The following is an 18,018-nucleotide window of genomic DNA, read 5'->3' as shown; positions in this document are numbered from 1 at the left end:
ACCTTAAATGTTGTAGGCAACATTGTATACAACATTATCGGTAAGTGACTTGATTCCTACTGTGCCAAAGCAATTTACAATTGTCAAACAGGAGTGACGAGTGTGTTGATATAACGGTAATTGTAAAAAAAAATAAATAAAAAAATAAATGGTTATGCATGCCAACATAAATTCATTAGTGGATAATTCAGAGAAGGAAAAGTGATCTTGTCAGGTGAAAATGATAAAACGTTTTACCATCGCAACATTTGATCACACACACAGAAACACACTGGATACACACACACAAACACACTGGATACACACACACAAACACACTGGATACACACACACACACACACACTGACACACACACACTGACACACACACACACACTGAACACACACACACTGGACACACAAACACACTGGACACACACACACACACTGAACAAACACACTCTGGACATGGACACACACACACACACTGGACACACACACACACACTGAAACACACACACACTGGACACAGACACACACACACGCTGGCCACCCATTCAAACTGGACAAACACAAATACACACAAACACTGGGCAAACACACTGGACACACACACACTCACTGGACACACACACACACACAAACACTGGAATGACACATACACACTCACTGGACACACACACTCACTCAAACGGACATACAAACACACTGGAAACACACTGGACACACACACACACTGGACACACACACACACACTGGACCCACTGGACACACACACACACTGGACAAACACACACACACACACACTAGACAAACACACACACACACACACTTACCTTTTTTTCGCACTATTGGTTAGAGCCTGTAAGTAAGCATTTCACTCTAAGGTCTGTTGCATTCGGCGCACGTGACAAATAAACTTTGATTTGATTTGAGACCTATTTATTAACATAAAGTCCACCACTGTAAGAGTCCTCAGTTGTAGTGAGAACATTGTGTCATATGTTTAAGGGGGGTTTCATGACTGTGATTCCAAAATGTTCCAGTGCTGAGGAACTGTGTGTCATTTTTTTCCCAGTACGGGAAAATAAAAATGTATGAAATGCTTGCATTCACTACTGTAAGTCGCTCTGGATAAGAGCGTCTGCTAAATGACTAAAATGTAAATGTAAATGTAAATTTGATGGACAGTCACATTCACCGTGGTTGTCTGAAGCGTGCTACAGAGTTCACAGCGGGCGATACCTCATTACGATTGGTTATTCTCCATCATTTGCAACAATTTCAATGAGCATCATTACTATCTTTCCTTTGCGGTACCTCAAACTGTCGTGATTACCAGCTGAGAAACTTTTATGAGTCGATTTTACTCCTGGCTCAAGAGTTTGTCTGGGCAGTGTCTTAACATAATCTTAAAACCTACTCTTAGGCCTCCCGAGTGGCGCAGTGGTCTAAGGCCACTAGAGATTTGGGGTTAGAGTCCAGGCTCTGTCGCAGCCAGCTTCGGCCGGGAGACCCATGGGGCGGCGCACAATTGGCCCAGCGTCGCCCGGGTTAGGGGAGGGTTTGGCCGGCAGGGATGTACTTATCCCATCGCGCACTAGCGACTCCTGTGGCGGGCCGGGCGTAGTGCACGCTGACACGGTCACCAGGTGTACGGCGTTTCCTCCGACACATTTGTGCGGCTGCCTTCCGGGTTAAGCGGGCATTGCGTCAAGAAGCAATGTGGCTTTGTTGGGATGGGTTTTGGAGGATGCACAGCTCTCCACCTTCGCCTCTCCCGAGTCCGTACGGGAGTTGCAGTGATGAGACAAGACTGTAACTACCAATTGGATACCAAAAAAAAGGGGTAACATTTTTTTTTTTTAAATACTCTGTGCAGGGAGTTTTTAAGTCTTAAAATAAGGTTCTTATAGGATTCTTAGGACATTTTCTGAGATGCTTTGTGGATACGGGCCCAGCACAAAGAGTCTGAGTAAAAGTGCTGATTGAGGATCAGGTCTTATTCATTACGATCTAAAAGACAAAACTGATCCTAGATTAGCAATCCTACTCTGATAGGCTTTGTGGATACAGTCCCTGACCTAATAGCATACAGACAGTAGTTCACAGTGGGCTCACCTCAGTGAGACTGTGTGTGGTCCTGTGCTGCTCAGCTGGTTCCTCTGTGGGTTCAGGAGGTGTAGTCTGGTTGTCCTCCATGACCATGGTCCCCTCAGAGTTCCCCAGACCCTCCTCACACCCCTCCTTCACCAGCAGCACCTCTGGACCCTCCTCCATCTCCACGTCATGAGTCCTACACTGTAGTTATAGAATGACTTCATTGTTGTTAAACCAACCATGGTGGACATTTATTTTTTATTTTACCTTTATTTAACCAGGTAGGCAAGTTGAGAACAAGTTCTCATTTACAATTGCGACCTGGCCAAGATAAAGCAAAGCAGTTTGACACATACAACAACACAGAGTTACACATGGAGTAAAACAAACATACAGTCAATAATATAGTAGAAAAATAAGTCTTTATACAAAGTGAGCAAATGAGGTGAGATAAGGGAGGTAAAGGCAAAAAAGGCCATGGTGGCAAAGTAAATACAATATAGCAAGTAAAACACTGGAATGGTAGATTTGCAGTGGAAGAAAGTGCAAAGTAGAAATAGAAATAATGGGGTGCAAAGGAGCAAAATAAATAAATAAATACAGTAGGGGAAGAGGTAGTTGTTTGGGCTAAATTATAGATGGGCTATGTACAGGTGCAGTAATATGTGAGCTGCTCTGACAGCTGGTGCTTAAAGCTAGTGAGGGAGATAAGTGTTTCCAGTTTTGGAGATTTTTTTAGTTCGTTCTAGTCATTGGCAGCAGAGAACTGGAAGGAGAGGCGGCCGAAGGAGGAATTGGCTTTGGGGGTGACCAGAGAGATATACCTGCTGGAGCGCGTGCTACAGGTGGGTGCTGCTATGGTGACCAGCGAGCTGCGATAAGGGGGAACGTTACCGAGCAGGGTCTTGTAGATGACCTGGAGCCAGTGGGTTTGGCGACGAGTATGAAGCGAGGACCAGCCGACGAGAGCGTACAGGTCGCAGTGGTGGGTAGTATATGGGGCTTTGGTGACAAAGTGATAGACTGCATCCAATTTATTGAGTAGGGTATTAGAGGCTATTTTGTAAATGACATCGCCGAAGTCGAGGATTGGTAGGATGGTCAGTTTTACGAGGGTATGTTTGGCAGCATGAGTGAAAGATGCTTTGTTGCGAAATAGGAAGCCAATTCTAGATTTAACTTTGGATTGGAGATGTTTGATATGAGTTTGGAAGGAGAGTTTACAGTCTAACCAGACACCTAGGTATTTGTAGTTGTCCACATATTCTAAGTCAGAACCGTCCAGAGTAGTGATGCTGGACAGGCGGGTAGGTGCAGGCAGCGATCGGTTGAAGAGCATGCATTTAGTTTTACTTGTATTTAAGAGCAGTTGGAGGCCACGGAAGGAGAGTTCTATGGCATTGAAGCTCGTCTGGAGGGTAGTTAACACAGTGTCCAAAGAAGGGCCAGAAGTATACAGAATGGTGTCGTCTGCGTAGAGGTGGATCAGAGACTCACCAGCAGCAAGAGCGACATCATTGATGTATACAGAGAAAAGTCGTCCCAAGAATTGAACCCTGTGGCACCCCCATAGACTGCCAGAGGCCCGGACAACAGGCCCTCCGATGTGACCCACTGAACTCTATCAGAGAAGTAGTTGGTAAACCAGGCGAGGCAATCATTTGAGAAACCAAGGCTGTTGAGTCGGCCGATGAGGATGTGGTGATTGATAGTCTCGAAAGCCTTGGCCAGGTCAATGAATACGGCTGCACATAAATGTGATGTTGTGGGAAAATATAAGTCAGCTATGATAAGTCAAAAGTCATCAGACAAACCTGACTAAACTATTTTGACGTGTACAGTAGCTATTTGTAAGTGTGTGGTTATATTTAGTAAGTACATGGTTATAAAGCGCTGTCAGGTGAATACAGATGTGATGTATACTAAAGAGTCTCAATGAAAGTCTTAAAATGAAAAGTCAAATTTTGTGTTTATTAAACAAACAACTTAAATACACCATAAGTAAACCACACATACATCAACAAAAAATTAGGCATGAACTTGATAAACTGCATTCACTTTCTCATTAAAAGTGTTTTGGGAAAAAAATTAAGTAGTTTAATGGAAGTAATCAAATGGGCATTTGTGAACATCATATAGCCTACACAGTACAAACACAATATGTAACAGATTTGTAGGCTTATATATGCCAATGTCTGGATGTAACATTCTACCCAGGAATATTCAACACCGAAATCTGTTACTCCTGTTATTCTAAACCTCAGAAGCTATTGAGTGGAATGGTTACTTTCTATGTTATAGAGCAGAGTGTTTTTTCTGCTGGTGTATCCTGAGGTAGCTCCTCTCTGAAAACCTCTTCCCGCAGTGCGTACAAGTGAATGGCCTCTCTCCTGTGTGGACCTTCAGGTGCATCTTCAAGTGGCCGGCCTGGGCAAAGCGCATGTGGCACTGGGTACAGCTATAGGGTTTCTCCCCAGTGTGCACCCTCTGGTGCCTCTTCAGGTTGCCAGCCTGGGTGAAGCGCATGTGACACTGGGTACAGCTGTAGGGTTTCTCCCCCGTGTGTACCCTCTGGTGGATCTCCACCTTCTGGGGGCAGCTGAAGCCTTTGTTACAGAACATGCAGAGGAACCGTTTATCTTTACTATTGCCTGATGTAGCTTCCCCTCTCTGAGCCTGGACTCTAGTCCTGTCGTTTGAGTTCAATACCTGATCGAAGAGGACGCTGCCATGTGAATCAGAAGGCCCCATCGACGTGGACAATGGGTCGCGATCCCTGAGTGTGTGTAAAGGGTAGTGGGTAGCGACATTTGGATTTGTCTCCAAGCTTTCCCTGTAATCTAAGAAATCTCTGCCCTGTGAGTGTCGATCTCCTAAGAGACTATCTGCATTCCATGTGGGAGGAATGTCGCCCTCCACTTTCACAGTCACTTCATCTACGGCCAGACCCTCCCCTGCCTTATATAGGCACCCTTCAGAGTATACACTTCTACTGCACCGGTTCCAGTCCCGTCTAGACAGATCAGTCTGTGTCTCTAAATCCAAGGGAATGTTGCTAGGGTCCATCTCTGAAGTGTAAGAACAAGACGGATCATTACCAGTTTCTGACGCGCCACCTGAGTCCGGATGGGAATGAACCGTCCTTGGGCTCGGGTTTCCATAATGTAAATACTCTGAGGCGGGAGCAGGAGGGCAGCCCAGTCTCCCCAGCCCCAGTCTCTCTGGGTCCGACATTTGGTCAGATCCTGTGTGTAAAAGCCTGTGTGTTACAGTTAAAATCTCTGTGTCTGTCTCTGACTTGAGGACGGCGTTCAGCGTTCCACTGACCTCCGTCACGCTGCGTCGGGTATTGGGTTGCGCTGGGGCGGTGTCGGGTTCATCCGTGGCTACAGGGGGCGCTCCAGACAATCCAGTCTGGATGTCCCTAATGTGCAGTGTGTCCTCCTCTCCTTCAGACCTCTCCTGCTTGACCCCAGGACCTGCAGCCTCTGCAGACTGACACAAGAAGAGAGGTGGTTATTACCGGTACATGAGTTGAATTGGAAAACAATGTCGTTCGGAAGTCTTACAAGCGCCCCTACGATGAGAATGTACATGCAAGCAAGTGAATAGCTGAGGGGAGCCTTTCTGAAATAAAGGGGCAACAAAGTAACTAATGTTTTATGCAACACTATTACACTAACCTCGATCACGATAATGTGCTGGGTTGAGGTTCCACTCCCCTCATCAACAGTGATTGGTTGGTCATCTCTCAATGTATTGTGTCCCGCTGGCTTCACAAAGTTCCTGTGGCCTCCAGTGAGATGTCCTTCACCTGAGAGAGTAATTGGAGGAAAATAAGCAGTTTGTTTAGCTACTGTCAACACTATATTGTACACTGTTGACCGTTTTTGGTATGTTGTACACTATTGACACTGTCTAGAGTTGGCAAGGATGTAAGCTAACACTTTGCATAACTTCTTGATATACTATTTATTGATCAATGTATAATGTTTGATGCATCACATTGTTTTAAATGAGTAAATAGGAAATGCAGTAATTTCAAGAATATTATATTTTGTCTTTGAGCAAGATAGCTAAGTAATCAGGGGAATTATGGCATACTATCCAAAAACTGACCTACCTCTTGCTATTCCTCTGTATCGGTCAAGGATCTTGATACTTGGACGACTGGCGAGGACGCGCTCTCGCATTGTCCTCTCTGCGCGCTCCCGTGCCACCTTCAGTTCCAGTAGTTTCCTCCGCAATGCCCTGTTTTCTTTCTGGCTTTGTGTTATTTCCAAACGAAACACTGCATAGTCGTCGTCTACGAGTTTACAGATTTCTGCCACGGCTGCATTCGCTAACACCTCCATGATGGAGGCTATTTGAGTATGAAAAACCATACAGTTAGCCATTGTTAGCAGCTAGCCAGTGTTACCTAGATAACCTCTATCAACCAAGTTCTGTCTCCAATGCGAATTAAGTATGTGATGCTATACAGTTAAATTAGTAATATTTTTAGTTGGGTGTTAATACACGCCTAAATAACAATAAAAACGCGAACGTGGAAATTGTTCTTGGACACTTCATTTCCGTAAAGATTATATACAACTTAGTCGTATTTATCAGTTGCCGGAATTCCACGTGCGTCCACTTATATCAGTACATTTTTAATTGCCTAAACATTACGAAACTTATATTCGATTGAATAAGTCTCACGTATTTTGACACTCCTAAACCTTATCTCACGAGGACCGATTTTGGGCGGCGTAAATCCTTTCACTTCGACTCTGCTTCCGTTTACTTCATCTTCCTGTGAGTTTCCGGCAGACTTGACTCTGTGTTGCTGACTTTTACAGGTCGGAGTGTGAATTGCACAATATGTCACAGAAAAGAAGGGAAAAAATTAATCTCCCCACTATCTAACGCTACACATATACAACTTTATACCAATAATTTAGCCCTACCAGATCCTACTCCAGGCCAACAGCTGCTGCCACTACCACATCTATTTTCTGGGATTTACGCTCCATCAGTGCAGACAATTAATAACCATAGCAATAAAAGCAATAAATCCTACCTTACTAAAACGCATCCTCTCTGGATCTCTCTCTTCAGACCTGCTCACTGGGGGGCTCCCAGTGAAATCACTCACCCTTGGGCAGTGGCGATTTTAGCATGTAAATCTTGGTGGGGTAAACAAAACAAAAAATGTTAGATGCATGCCAGTGTAACCGGCACCTTTATGCGTTGTGTTCTTGTAAGGTGTAGATGGAAGACAAGGCCCTGGAAACAATTCTGCCGGTTGTCTCTCTTTTAACGACTGCATGGAATGGGTACAAATACAAGGCAAAAGTTTATGCTGCCGTCTGGACTCCCATACAAGTATATTTGCCTCTCCTCATCACGCTCTGAGCAAACTCCGCAGTAAAAGCATCAACAAAAAAATACATTGTACAAAAATGTACAATAAATGTTCATATTTTCAAAAAACTCACATTTCGTTTTATAAATGTTGTACACCAATACACTAATAATCTGCTAATAAGTGCTCAATATTTCTTAGAGAGTGTACTATTGTACCATTATACCTGAGGCATACTAATGAAGCAACAACGCCATTTTTTAAATGACCGGACAGGTAACAAAATGAACGACAGCTAACTAGGCACATTAAATATTAAATACAAAATCGTCACATTTCACAACATTCATGCATGGAATGGGTAAAAATACAAGGCTAAAATTAACGCTGCCGTCTGGACTCCCATACAAGTCTATGTGTCTGACAAAAGACAGTGCAGAATACCCGTAAGAAAATCATCAGAAAACTCATGCTGTCTGCACCTGAAAGAGACCCTCTCCCACAACAAAGCTATCGACCGAGGTAAAGACAGTTTAAAATGGGATATTCGAGGAATATTCGCGCTTTCAAACCACTTGAGCCACACACTCTAAATAAGTGTCATGATGTTGGAAAAATTGGCACAACATTGCACAGGTCTTATTTTCACGATCTGGACATTAATTCGCGTTCCAAAGCTTATAAACATGTGTAAATGTGAGCAGCATTTTGTTTTCCTAGTTGAATTAGTTAGGGAGTGTAAACAAAGTACAAACTTTTTTTACATTCATTACATGCTCCTGGGTCATGTGACCTACTTGACTCAAACAAGGTTCAGAATGTCCAGACTACCCTTCTATATTGCACACCCTTTGATTTGTCCATTTTCATCTCACGTTTTACATGAATTTGTCAAACTTTCAAATTTCAATAGCTCTTTGGTCATGTGACCTACTGACTTCAAACAAGGTTCAGAATGTCCACTCAGTGGGCCTACACATTGCACACCCTTTAGTTTGTCAATTTTCATCTCACACGTTTTTACATGAATTTTTAAAACTTTCAAAATTCAATAGCTCCTAGGTCATGTGACCTACTGACTCAAACAAACTTCAGAATGTCCACGGACTAGCCTTATATATTGCACACTCTTGTTTGTGTACTGTGAAATCAAGCAGTGTAACGTACATTTTTCATAGTTTTACATTTCAATAGCTGCTTGGTCATGTCAATTACCCACCTAAGAAGCGTGAGGTGGATATACACCCATATTGCATAATCTGTATCTTCTATATTGTTGTACATTAATATTAGTTTGACAATTAGGAGGTTCAGTCCAGTGTTGTGTTTACCCTTTTCTTTAATATTTATCTATCTATAATAATTGGTAGTTCTAAGTACCTATTTTCCCTGTTTTGTATTTTGCTACAGTATTTAACAGCGGTACACAATAGGAGAGAGACAGATAATATCTCCTTTCATTGTTAATATCAACCATAAAGGAAAAGGGCAAAGTACGAGAGTCATGTTATTAATTGTCCAAAGCAGGGATGGAGAGTAAGCTAGTAAGGTAGGCTGCAGTGGGTTTGCTGGTCAATACATATACTGAACATGTACCCACAGTAATGGTGGCCAGAAAATCAATGAATAAAAATCGAATATTGACAGAAATTGTAGACCTTTAATCTTTTCCAAAATGTCAACAGACACTTTACTTCAAATAAGTATGAAACATTTCACAGTGTTAACTTTCTCTTTATCCCTGGTTGATGTACATTTCAGAGCCTCTTCAGTGTGGATGGGGCATAGCATACATTTTCAACAACAAAGACAGCACTTCCAGTTTCTGTTCTTAACTCTGTTCAACTCTTTTGTCTTCATTCCTAGGCACAGCACATGGAACCAACGTTGGCATGCAAAACATTAAATCTGTAACAAAACAAAGCGTAACTTGTTATAAATAATATCAAATATCAATGCAGTATGACCAATTAGCCATCCATTGTGTTATATCATAAATTGTCTTACATGCCGTCACTGTTGTCAAAAGATTATAAACGTTAAATAAAGTTACTAGTCAGTCTTTGGGCCACAACCAGGTTCTTTATCAGTGGCACACATGAAGCAGTTGTTGGCTTTGTTGAACTCTGAAATCATAGGCATGAACTGAACATATGGCTGTCCCACACAACCACATAAAAATAAAGAATTTACATTTACTTTGAATTAAATGTCATTACATATCAGAAATTTTTAGTATATCCTCAGCCATTTCTTTTCGCAGTTGCTCCATGTGTTTTTGTTAAGGTTCTATATCAATTTGGGAGGGGATGTTGGGGAAGTTCTATGCAACTTTCTTGGCCATCTACACCAAAAAAATAAAATAGAGTTTTTGACGTAATTGTCACATAACAGCTTATTATTGAAAATATAACTATCAAACCTGCATTACAAAGACCCGGCAGCTGAAGGTGTCCTGCTGCATGGTGTGAGTTATTTCCCCTCATTTCCACTTTGCGTCCACCCAGTCGTCTTTTCCATGGCAAGATCTTCTCATTTTGAAGTATTCTCTTTTTTTATGTAAACATAATGGAATTCTGATTAGTTATAGGCAAATTAATACACAGGCCAAAACTGTATGCTGATTTCCTTATCACTATAATCTAGTAGAGGTAATTTCCTTTATGCCCCATTCTACACACAGCCTAAATTATAGGCACTGAACCATTTACAGGAGAATAATACAAGTAGCATATAGGACGGACATTCCCAAATACAGCATACACATACATAGAGGCATTTTTCAGCTATGATTTTACCACTCAGAATCCAGAATGGATATGACAATGGGGCCAGCACAGGATGTAATACACCCTTACAACAATCTACTTTTTGATCTTCTTGACTTCTTATCTGGTAAACTGCTACTGTCTGTCAAGAAAAGAGCCCCCATTAGGGGTTAGTGTATTCCAGTAAAAAAGGGGCTGGTTTAGATTAAAAACTATTGCTCTGTGTCCCCGTTCATAGGGGCATGAGAGACTAGTCAGAGGTAGAATTGAGTTGGCACTTTATTGGCCCAAAGACCCACAAGGTTGAGGTTATCATTGGCAGTAATTAGTAATTTATATATTTTTTGCAGTGATGCATTGTGTCTTCTAACTGTCCAAGAATAGGATCCAAAGTGTTAGGAAATATTTGTTCCCATAAATACAAAGGAGGATGTCTGTTCTCATACCTCTGGCACTTAAGTCAGATAGCCAGACTGTGTAAAAACTTTATGATGGGGCCAGCAACGGAGTTCCCATTGACTAAGCACCACGGAGACCAATCAGGAGAGAATACATACAGGTCAAGGGTGCCAATTGAAAGTCAAGGGGTGTGTCTGTGCCTTTTGGATTACTCTCTTGCAAGCCGAAGAACACCATCCCAACCGTGAAGCACGGGGGTGGCAGCATGTTGTGGGGGTGCTTTGCTGCAGGAGGGACTGGTGCACTTCACAAAATAGATGGCATCATGAGGCAGGAAAATTATGTGGATATATTGAAGCAGCATCTCAAGACATCAGTCAGGAAGTTAAAGCCTAGTCGCAAATGGGTCTTCCAAATGGACAATCACCGCAAGCATACTTCCAAAGTTGTGGCAAAATGGCTTAAGGACAACAAAGTCAAGGTATTGGAGTGGCCACCACAAAGCCCTGACCTCAATTCTATAGAAAATGTGTGGGCAGAACTGAAAAGCGTGTGCGAGCAAGGAGGCCTACAAACCTGACTCAGTTACACCAGCTCTGTCAGGAGGAATGGGCCAAAATTCACCCAACTTATTGTGGGAAGCTTGTGGAAGGCTACCCGAAATGTTTGACCCAAGTTAAACAATTTAAAGGCAATGCTACCAAATACTAATTGAGTGTATGTAAACGTCTGACCCACTGGGAATGTGATGAAATAAATAAAAGCTGAAATAAATAATTATTTCTACCATTTTTCTGACATTTCACATTCTTAAAATAGTGGTGATCCTAACTGACCTAAAACAGGGAATTTTTACTAGGATTAAATGTCAGGAATTGTGAAAAACTGAGTTTAAATGTACAGTGAAGGAAAAAAGTAGTTGATCCCCTTGATCCCTGATTTTGTACGTTTGCCCACTGACAAGAAATGATCAGTCTATAATTTTAATGGTAGGTTTATTTGAACAGTGAGAGACAGAATAACATAAAAAAAATCCAGAAAAACGCATGTCAAAAATGTTATAAAATGATTTGCATTTTAATGAGGGAAATAAGTATTTGACCCCTCTGCAAAACATGACTTAGTACTTGGTGGCAAAACCCTTGTTGGCAATCACAGAGGTCAGACGTTTCTTGTAGTTGGCCACCAGGTTTGCACACATCTCAGGAGGGATTTTGTCCCACTCCTCTTTGCAGATCTTCTCCAAGTCATTAAGGTTTCGAGGCTGACGTTTGGCAACTCGAACCTTCAGCTCCCTTCACAGATTTTCTATGGGATTAAGGTCTGGAGACTGGCTAGGCCACTCCAGGACCTTAATGTGCTTCTTCTTGAGTCACTCCTTTGTTGCCTTGGCCGTGTGTTTTGGGTCATTGTCATGCTGGAATACCCATCCACGACCAATTTTCAATGCCCTGGCTGAGGGAAGGAGGTTCTCACCCAAGATTTGACGGTACATGGCCCCGTCCATCGTCCCTTTGATGCGGTGAAGTTGTCCTGTCCCCTTAGCAGAAAAACACCCCAAAGCATAATGTTTCCACCTCCATGTTTGACGGTGGGGATGGTGTTCTTGGGATCATAGGCAGCATTCCTCCTCCTCCAAACACGGCGAGTTGAGTTGATGCCAAAGAGCTCCATTTTGGTCTCATCTGACCACAACACTTTCACTAGTTGTCCTCTGAATCATTCAGATGTTCATTGGCAAACTTCAGACGGGCATGTAAAGGTGCTTTCTTGAGCAGGGGGACCTTGCAGGTGCTGCAGGAATTCAGTCCTTCACGGCGTAGTGTGTTACCAATTGTTTTCTTGGTGACTATGGTCCCAGCTGCCTTGAGATCATTGACAAGATCCTCCCGTGTAGTTCTGGGCTGATTCCTCACCGTTCTCACGATTATTGAAACTCCACGAGGTGAGATCTTGCATGGAGCCCCAGGCCGAGGGAGATTGACAGTTCTTTTGTGTTTCTTCCATTTGCGAATAATCGCACCAACTGTTGTCACCTTCTCACCAAGCTGCTTGGCGATGGTCTTGTAGCCCATTCCAGCCTTGTGTAGGTCTACAATCTTGTCCCTGACATCCTTGGAGAGCTCGTTGGTCTTGGCCATGGTGGAGAGTTTGGAATCTGATTGATTGCTTCTGTGGACAGGTGTCTTTTATACAGGTAACAAACTGAGATTAGGAGCACACCCTTTAAGAGTGTGCTCCTAATCTCAGCTGGTTACCTGTATAAAAGACGCCTGGGAGCCAGAAATCTTTCTGATAGAGAGGGGGTCAAATACTTATTTCCCTCATTAAAATGCAAATCAATTTATAACATTTTTGACATGCGTTTTTCTGGATTTTTTTGTTGTTATTCTGTCTCTCACTGTTCAAGTAAACCTAACATTAAAATTATAGACTGATCATTTCTTTGTCTGTGGGCAAACAGCAGGGGATCAAATACTTTTTTCCCTCACTGAACATATAGCCTAGATACAGTAATAGATCTTCAATGGGAATTTTCTTCATTCATAAAATGAAATCAATACAACTTATGTTTACATACAAAAACACACAATGTATGAACTTGACCAGGTAATTGACGAAAACTCCAGAGTAGAGTTCTCTGCCATGTTTTTAAAGTCTATTTTCTAAACTCTTCCTGCAGGTGGTTGGCTAGAGGCTAACAGAGGAGACTGGGCGGCCATCTTGGATTCCCATAGATGGGGAGGACATCACTGAGCAGGCCAGGACCAGCGGCGACATAGTGGAGGTCAGTGGATGGGACAGTGTCTTCAAGTCTGGGCTGGGGAACAACACTGTTAACTGTCGGGGTAGGTTCCTTGTCAATCATTGGCTTATTGGTGAAATCAGCAGTCAGACAATATCTTCTTTAAGTCAATCAATCAAACCTTTATTAATGCAATTTCAGACAGAAGTTGACAATGGAAACACAGCATGTGTGTTTCAAAGTAAGTTCTGCATCCCACCTAAGGACGCAGCTGATTTTATACATGTGATCACTCCCTGGTGGTATGATCACCTACGTCAATGTATGTATACAGCAATACCTTATAAGGTAACCTAGTACAGTAGCTTCTCTGAATTCATTAGCATTGTCCACTGTCACACAAGATCAAAATGTCAAAACCAGACAGTGGTTACTTCTCTTTATCTAGTTTCGGTCTGACTCAGACCCAGCCTGCAAGCACACTCTTACAACAGCCAGGGTTTAACCACAAAGACTAATATAGATGGCTTGTGCAACGTATAGTGGCAGAGTTTTAGGCACATAGCAACAGTATCTATTATAAGGCCTGCAGAAAAACATAAGAATCTTAAGGTCCCCTTAATCAATAATGGGGAGGGTCTTTTGGACCCTAACCCCTTCATAACCACAATCAGAAACAGACATTCTAACACAGAACAACAACCAAACTTGGTCTCCATGACAACAGACTGGCAGAGACGAGGGCAAGGTGTAGATTTGGTCTACGGGGAGGTGTCCATATGCGGCGGGAGAGAACAGAGACTTGGCTAGCGATGCTCCATCATTCTCCTATAGTTGTGATTCAGAGAGACTGATGGCGCCTCAGGTTAACCCCCTAACAGGTGCTGCCTTCAATAGGATCTATCAACTGGACCATGGATCCTGCAACAACACAAACACTGCCTGACCTTCATCCTCCTCACACTCTCCTTATGTTAAACCAGACCTCAGACAATGTCAGTCCCTCAACACTAAATGGCTACACAAGCCCACTGAGAAATGACAGTAGTAGTAACGCTATCAACAGATCTAATGGCAAAGATAAGCGTTTCCCCAAACAGGTGGAGATCCACAAGAGGATGCACACAGGGGTTGTACACTTTTGGCTGTACCCAGTGTCAGATGCGCTTTTCCAATGCTTGTCACCTGAAGAGGCACCAGAGGGTCCGCACAGGGGAGAAATTGTTCAGCTGCCACCTATGCCGGATCAGTTTCTCCCACTCGTCCAGCCTGAAGAGGCGCCAGAGGGTCCACACGGGATAAATCTATTAGCTGCCCCCAGTGTGACAAAAGGTTCTTCCACCAGTATCATCTGAAGATGTTACTTGAAGGTCCACATGGGAGAGAGGCCGCTCGCCTGTAAGCAATGAGTTTCTCATAGAGGAGCTATCTCAGGAATGACCAGCAGAAAATATACACGGCCCATGTATAGAGCAATGTAGTCATAGTTAGTTAGTTTGTAGTTAATTCTGTTGGTTTTGGATGAAGTAGGGAACTGGATGAGGTGAACTGAGGAAAGAATGAGTATGATAAGGCAGGGTTGATGGTTGGTGTGATGGCGTCTGTAAAAATGCTTCTCTGATAAAGTGACAACCTTGTCCTGTTTGATCCCGGTGTTTTATAATGTAGAAATGATAGTGCCTTAATTCATGTTTACTTGACATGAAGATGTGTGTAATGTTGAACCTTTTCCAAAGTATTCTCAAATAAATGTTATCAAAGCGAGGGTACCAAATGTACAGGAAGGCAGAGGCTACGAATATGGAGTTTTCATCCCCTCTTTCTCAAATCTAAGGATCCAAATCACATTCTGCGCATGTTATTTACGCATGTTCACGTTTCTCTATTTACTCACCCTCTTCTGAACCCAAAAGCAATTTGATCAATATGATGATATAGCCGATGTCTCTGCCTCGTATGTCTGAACAGCTGCGATTTTAATGAAAGTTCCAAAAATATGTATGAAGGCTACAACCTTCTCTGTCTGGTGTAACTGATATTGCCGTAACAATAGTCTCAAACAAGACGGTCTACACATTGGGACAAAACAATTAGCGTTTTGTGTGATGATATAATCTTTATAGTTATGCTGCCATATAGCCAGTTTTTTCTGCCTCCTTTTTAGCCCATGTTTGCAATGATGATGAAAAAATGACATTGCTAGACGACTGTTACAAGAGACATAACTATGTTTTTTCAAATGTTTGTGTACAGTTGAAGTCGGAAGTTTACATACACCTAGGTTTGAGTCATTAAAACTCGTTTTTCAACCACTCCACAAATTTCTTGTTAACAAACTATAGTTTTGGCAAGTTGGTTAGGACATCTGATTTGTGCATGACACAAGTAATTTTTCCAACAATTGTTTACAGACAGATTATTTTACTTATAATTCACTGTATCACAATTCCGGTGGGTCAGAAGTTTACATACACTAAGTTGACTGTGCCTTTAAACAGCTTGGAAAATTCCAGAAAATTATGTCATGGCTTTAGAAGCTCCTGATTAGGCTAATTGACATAATTTGAGTCAATTGGAGGTGTACCTGTGGATGTATTTCAAGGCCTACCTTCAGACTCAGTGCCTCTTTCCTCAAAAGAAATCAGCCAAGACCTCAGAAAAAAATTGTAGACCTCCACAAGTCTGGTTCATCCTTGGGAGCAATTTCCAAACGCCTGAAGGTCCCACGTTCATCTGTACAAACAATAGTACGCAAGTATAAACACCATGGGACCATGCAACCGTCATATCGCTCAGGAAGGAGACGTGTTCTGTCTCCTAGAGATGAACGTACTTTGGTGCGAAAAGTACAAATCAATCCCAGAACAACAGCAAAGGACCGTGTGAAGATGCTGGAGGAAAAAGGTTCAAAAGTATCTATATCCACAGTAAAATGATTCCTATATCGACATAACCTGAAAGGCCGCTCAGCAAGGAAGAACTTCCATAAAAAAGCCAGACTACGGTTTGCAACTGCACATGGGGACAAAGATCATACTTTTTGGAGAAATGTCCTCTGGTCTGATGAAACAAAAATAGAACTGTTTGGCCATAATGACCATCATTATGTTTGGAGGAAAAGGGGGATGCTTGCAAGCCGAAGAACACCATTCCAACCGTGAAGCACGCGGGTAGCAGCATCATGTTGTGGGGGTGCTTTGCTGCAGGAGGGACTGGTACACTTCACAAAATAGATGGCATCATGAGCAAGGAAAATTGAAGCAGCATCTCAAGACATCAGTCAGGAAGTTAAAGCTTGGTCGCAAATGGGTCTTCCAAATGGACAATGACCCCAAGCATATTTCCAAAGTTGTCAAAATGGCTTAAGGACAACAATGTCAAGGTATTGAAGTGGCCATCAAAGTCCTGACCTAAATCCTATAGAAAATTTGTGGGCAGAACTGAAAAACCATGTGTGAGCAAGGAGGCCTACAAACCTGACTCAGTTACACCAGCTCTGTCAGGAGGAATGGGCCAAAATTCACCCAACTTATTGTGGGAAGCTTGTGGAAGGCTACCCAAAACGTTTGACCCAAGTTAAACAATTTAAAGGCAATGCTACCAAATACTAATTAAGTGTATGTAAACTTCTGACCCACTGGGAATGTGATGAAAGAAATAAAAGCTGAAAGAAATAATTCTCTCAACTATTATTCTGACATTTCACATTCTTCAAATAAAGTGGTGATCCTAACTGACCTAAGACAGGGAATTTTTACGAGGATTAAATGTCAGGAATTGTAAAAAACTGAGTTTAAATGTAATTAGCTAAGGTATATGTAAACTTCCGACTTCAACTGTACAAGCGGCAGTGGAGTCACGGAGTTACTCAGCACTGAGCATCAGCTGAAATGATTAGGCTAGTAGATCCCGCATGCGCAGAAATCTCTATTTTTAGCAACAGCAAGTTGGGTTCCAGAAAATCCAGAACCGCAGCCACTTGGTTACAGTAAAAGTAATGTGTTACCATATTGAGAAAGGTTATTCTACTCTTCATGTATCGTTTTGTGCAATAAAACTACTGTACACGTTATGTGAGTGTATGAGCATTTTGTTGAAATGAAATACGAACTTTACTCTGTGCTGACTGACTTGGTTATTTTTGTATCATTGCAGTTTCCCTTCTCATTTGAACCAAAACATTATACTTAATTATTGAATCAACCGTTATGGAAATGTTTTTAAACTCCAAAAGCCCCATATTGTTAGTTACTTTAATCACAGTGTTAGAAATGGGCTTGACTGTGGTTAACATTTTGTTTCTGTGTGTACAGCAAAGAGTTTCTTATATAAACCTGTATATCCTTTTCTGTAAAATGAGTGTTTGCAGTCAATGAGGACCTGCTGAAATCTGGTGTTGCTGGCGGTAGAGACTGGACCTCTGAAGCGGCTGGCTCCAGATCAGGACCTTGGATCAGGAGCCTTCACTCTTCCTTCCCGAGTCGGAACCAGGACCGAACCACAAGGGACAAAAACTCCACCACCACACAGAACACAACCAGTGGACAGGTGGACTGAACAACCTCAGTACTGGTGGTCATCAGAGAGACCGAGGCTCCAGTCAGGGATCCAGTCTGCAGCCCAGACCCTTCTCTTTACAGTCTCAGTGCAGGGATGGAGCAGGGCCTGGAGCTGATAGAG

At 42.5% G+C, this 18,018-nt stretch overlaps 1 protein-coding gene across 1 annotated transcript; it reads right to left on the bottom strand.

Moving 5' to 3' along the window:
* Positions 1-4,028: 4,028 nt before the first annotated feature.
* Positions 4,029-6,897, bottom strand: LOC145850153 (uncharacterized). Its single transcript, XM_014209262.3, has 3 exons — positions 6,202-6,897; positions 5,762-5,892; positions 4,029-5,573 (listed from the first exon to the last, which is right to left on the bottom strand). Exons 1-3 carry the CDS (start codon positions 6,473-6,475, stop codon positions 4,374-4,376), a joined length of 1,605 nt encoding a protein of 534 aa, XP_014064737.1. The 5' UTR covers positions 6,476-6,897; the 3' UTR covers positions 4,029-4,373.
* Between the last annotated feature and the right edge of the window lie 11,121 nt (positions 6,898-18,018).

This window comes from Salmo salar, chromosome 08, assembly GCF_965601325.2.
Source record: "Salmo salar chromosome 08, fSalSal1, whole genome shotgun sequence".
Lineage (NCBI taxonomy): Eukaryota > Metazoa > Chordata > Actinopteri > Salmoniformes > Salmonidae > Salmo > Salmo salar.
Note: the sequence above shows the minus strand (reverse complement) of the source record. Positions and strands in the feature narration are given on the sequence as shown.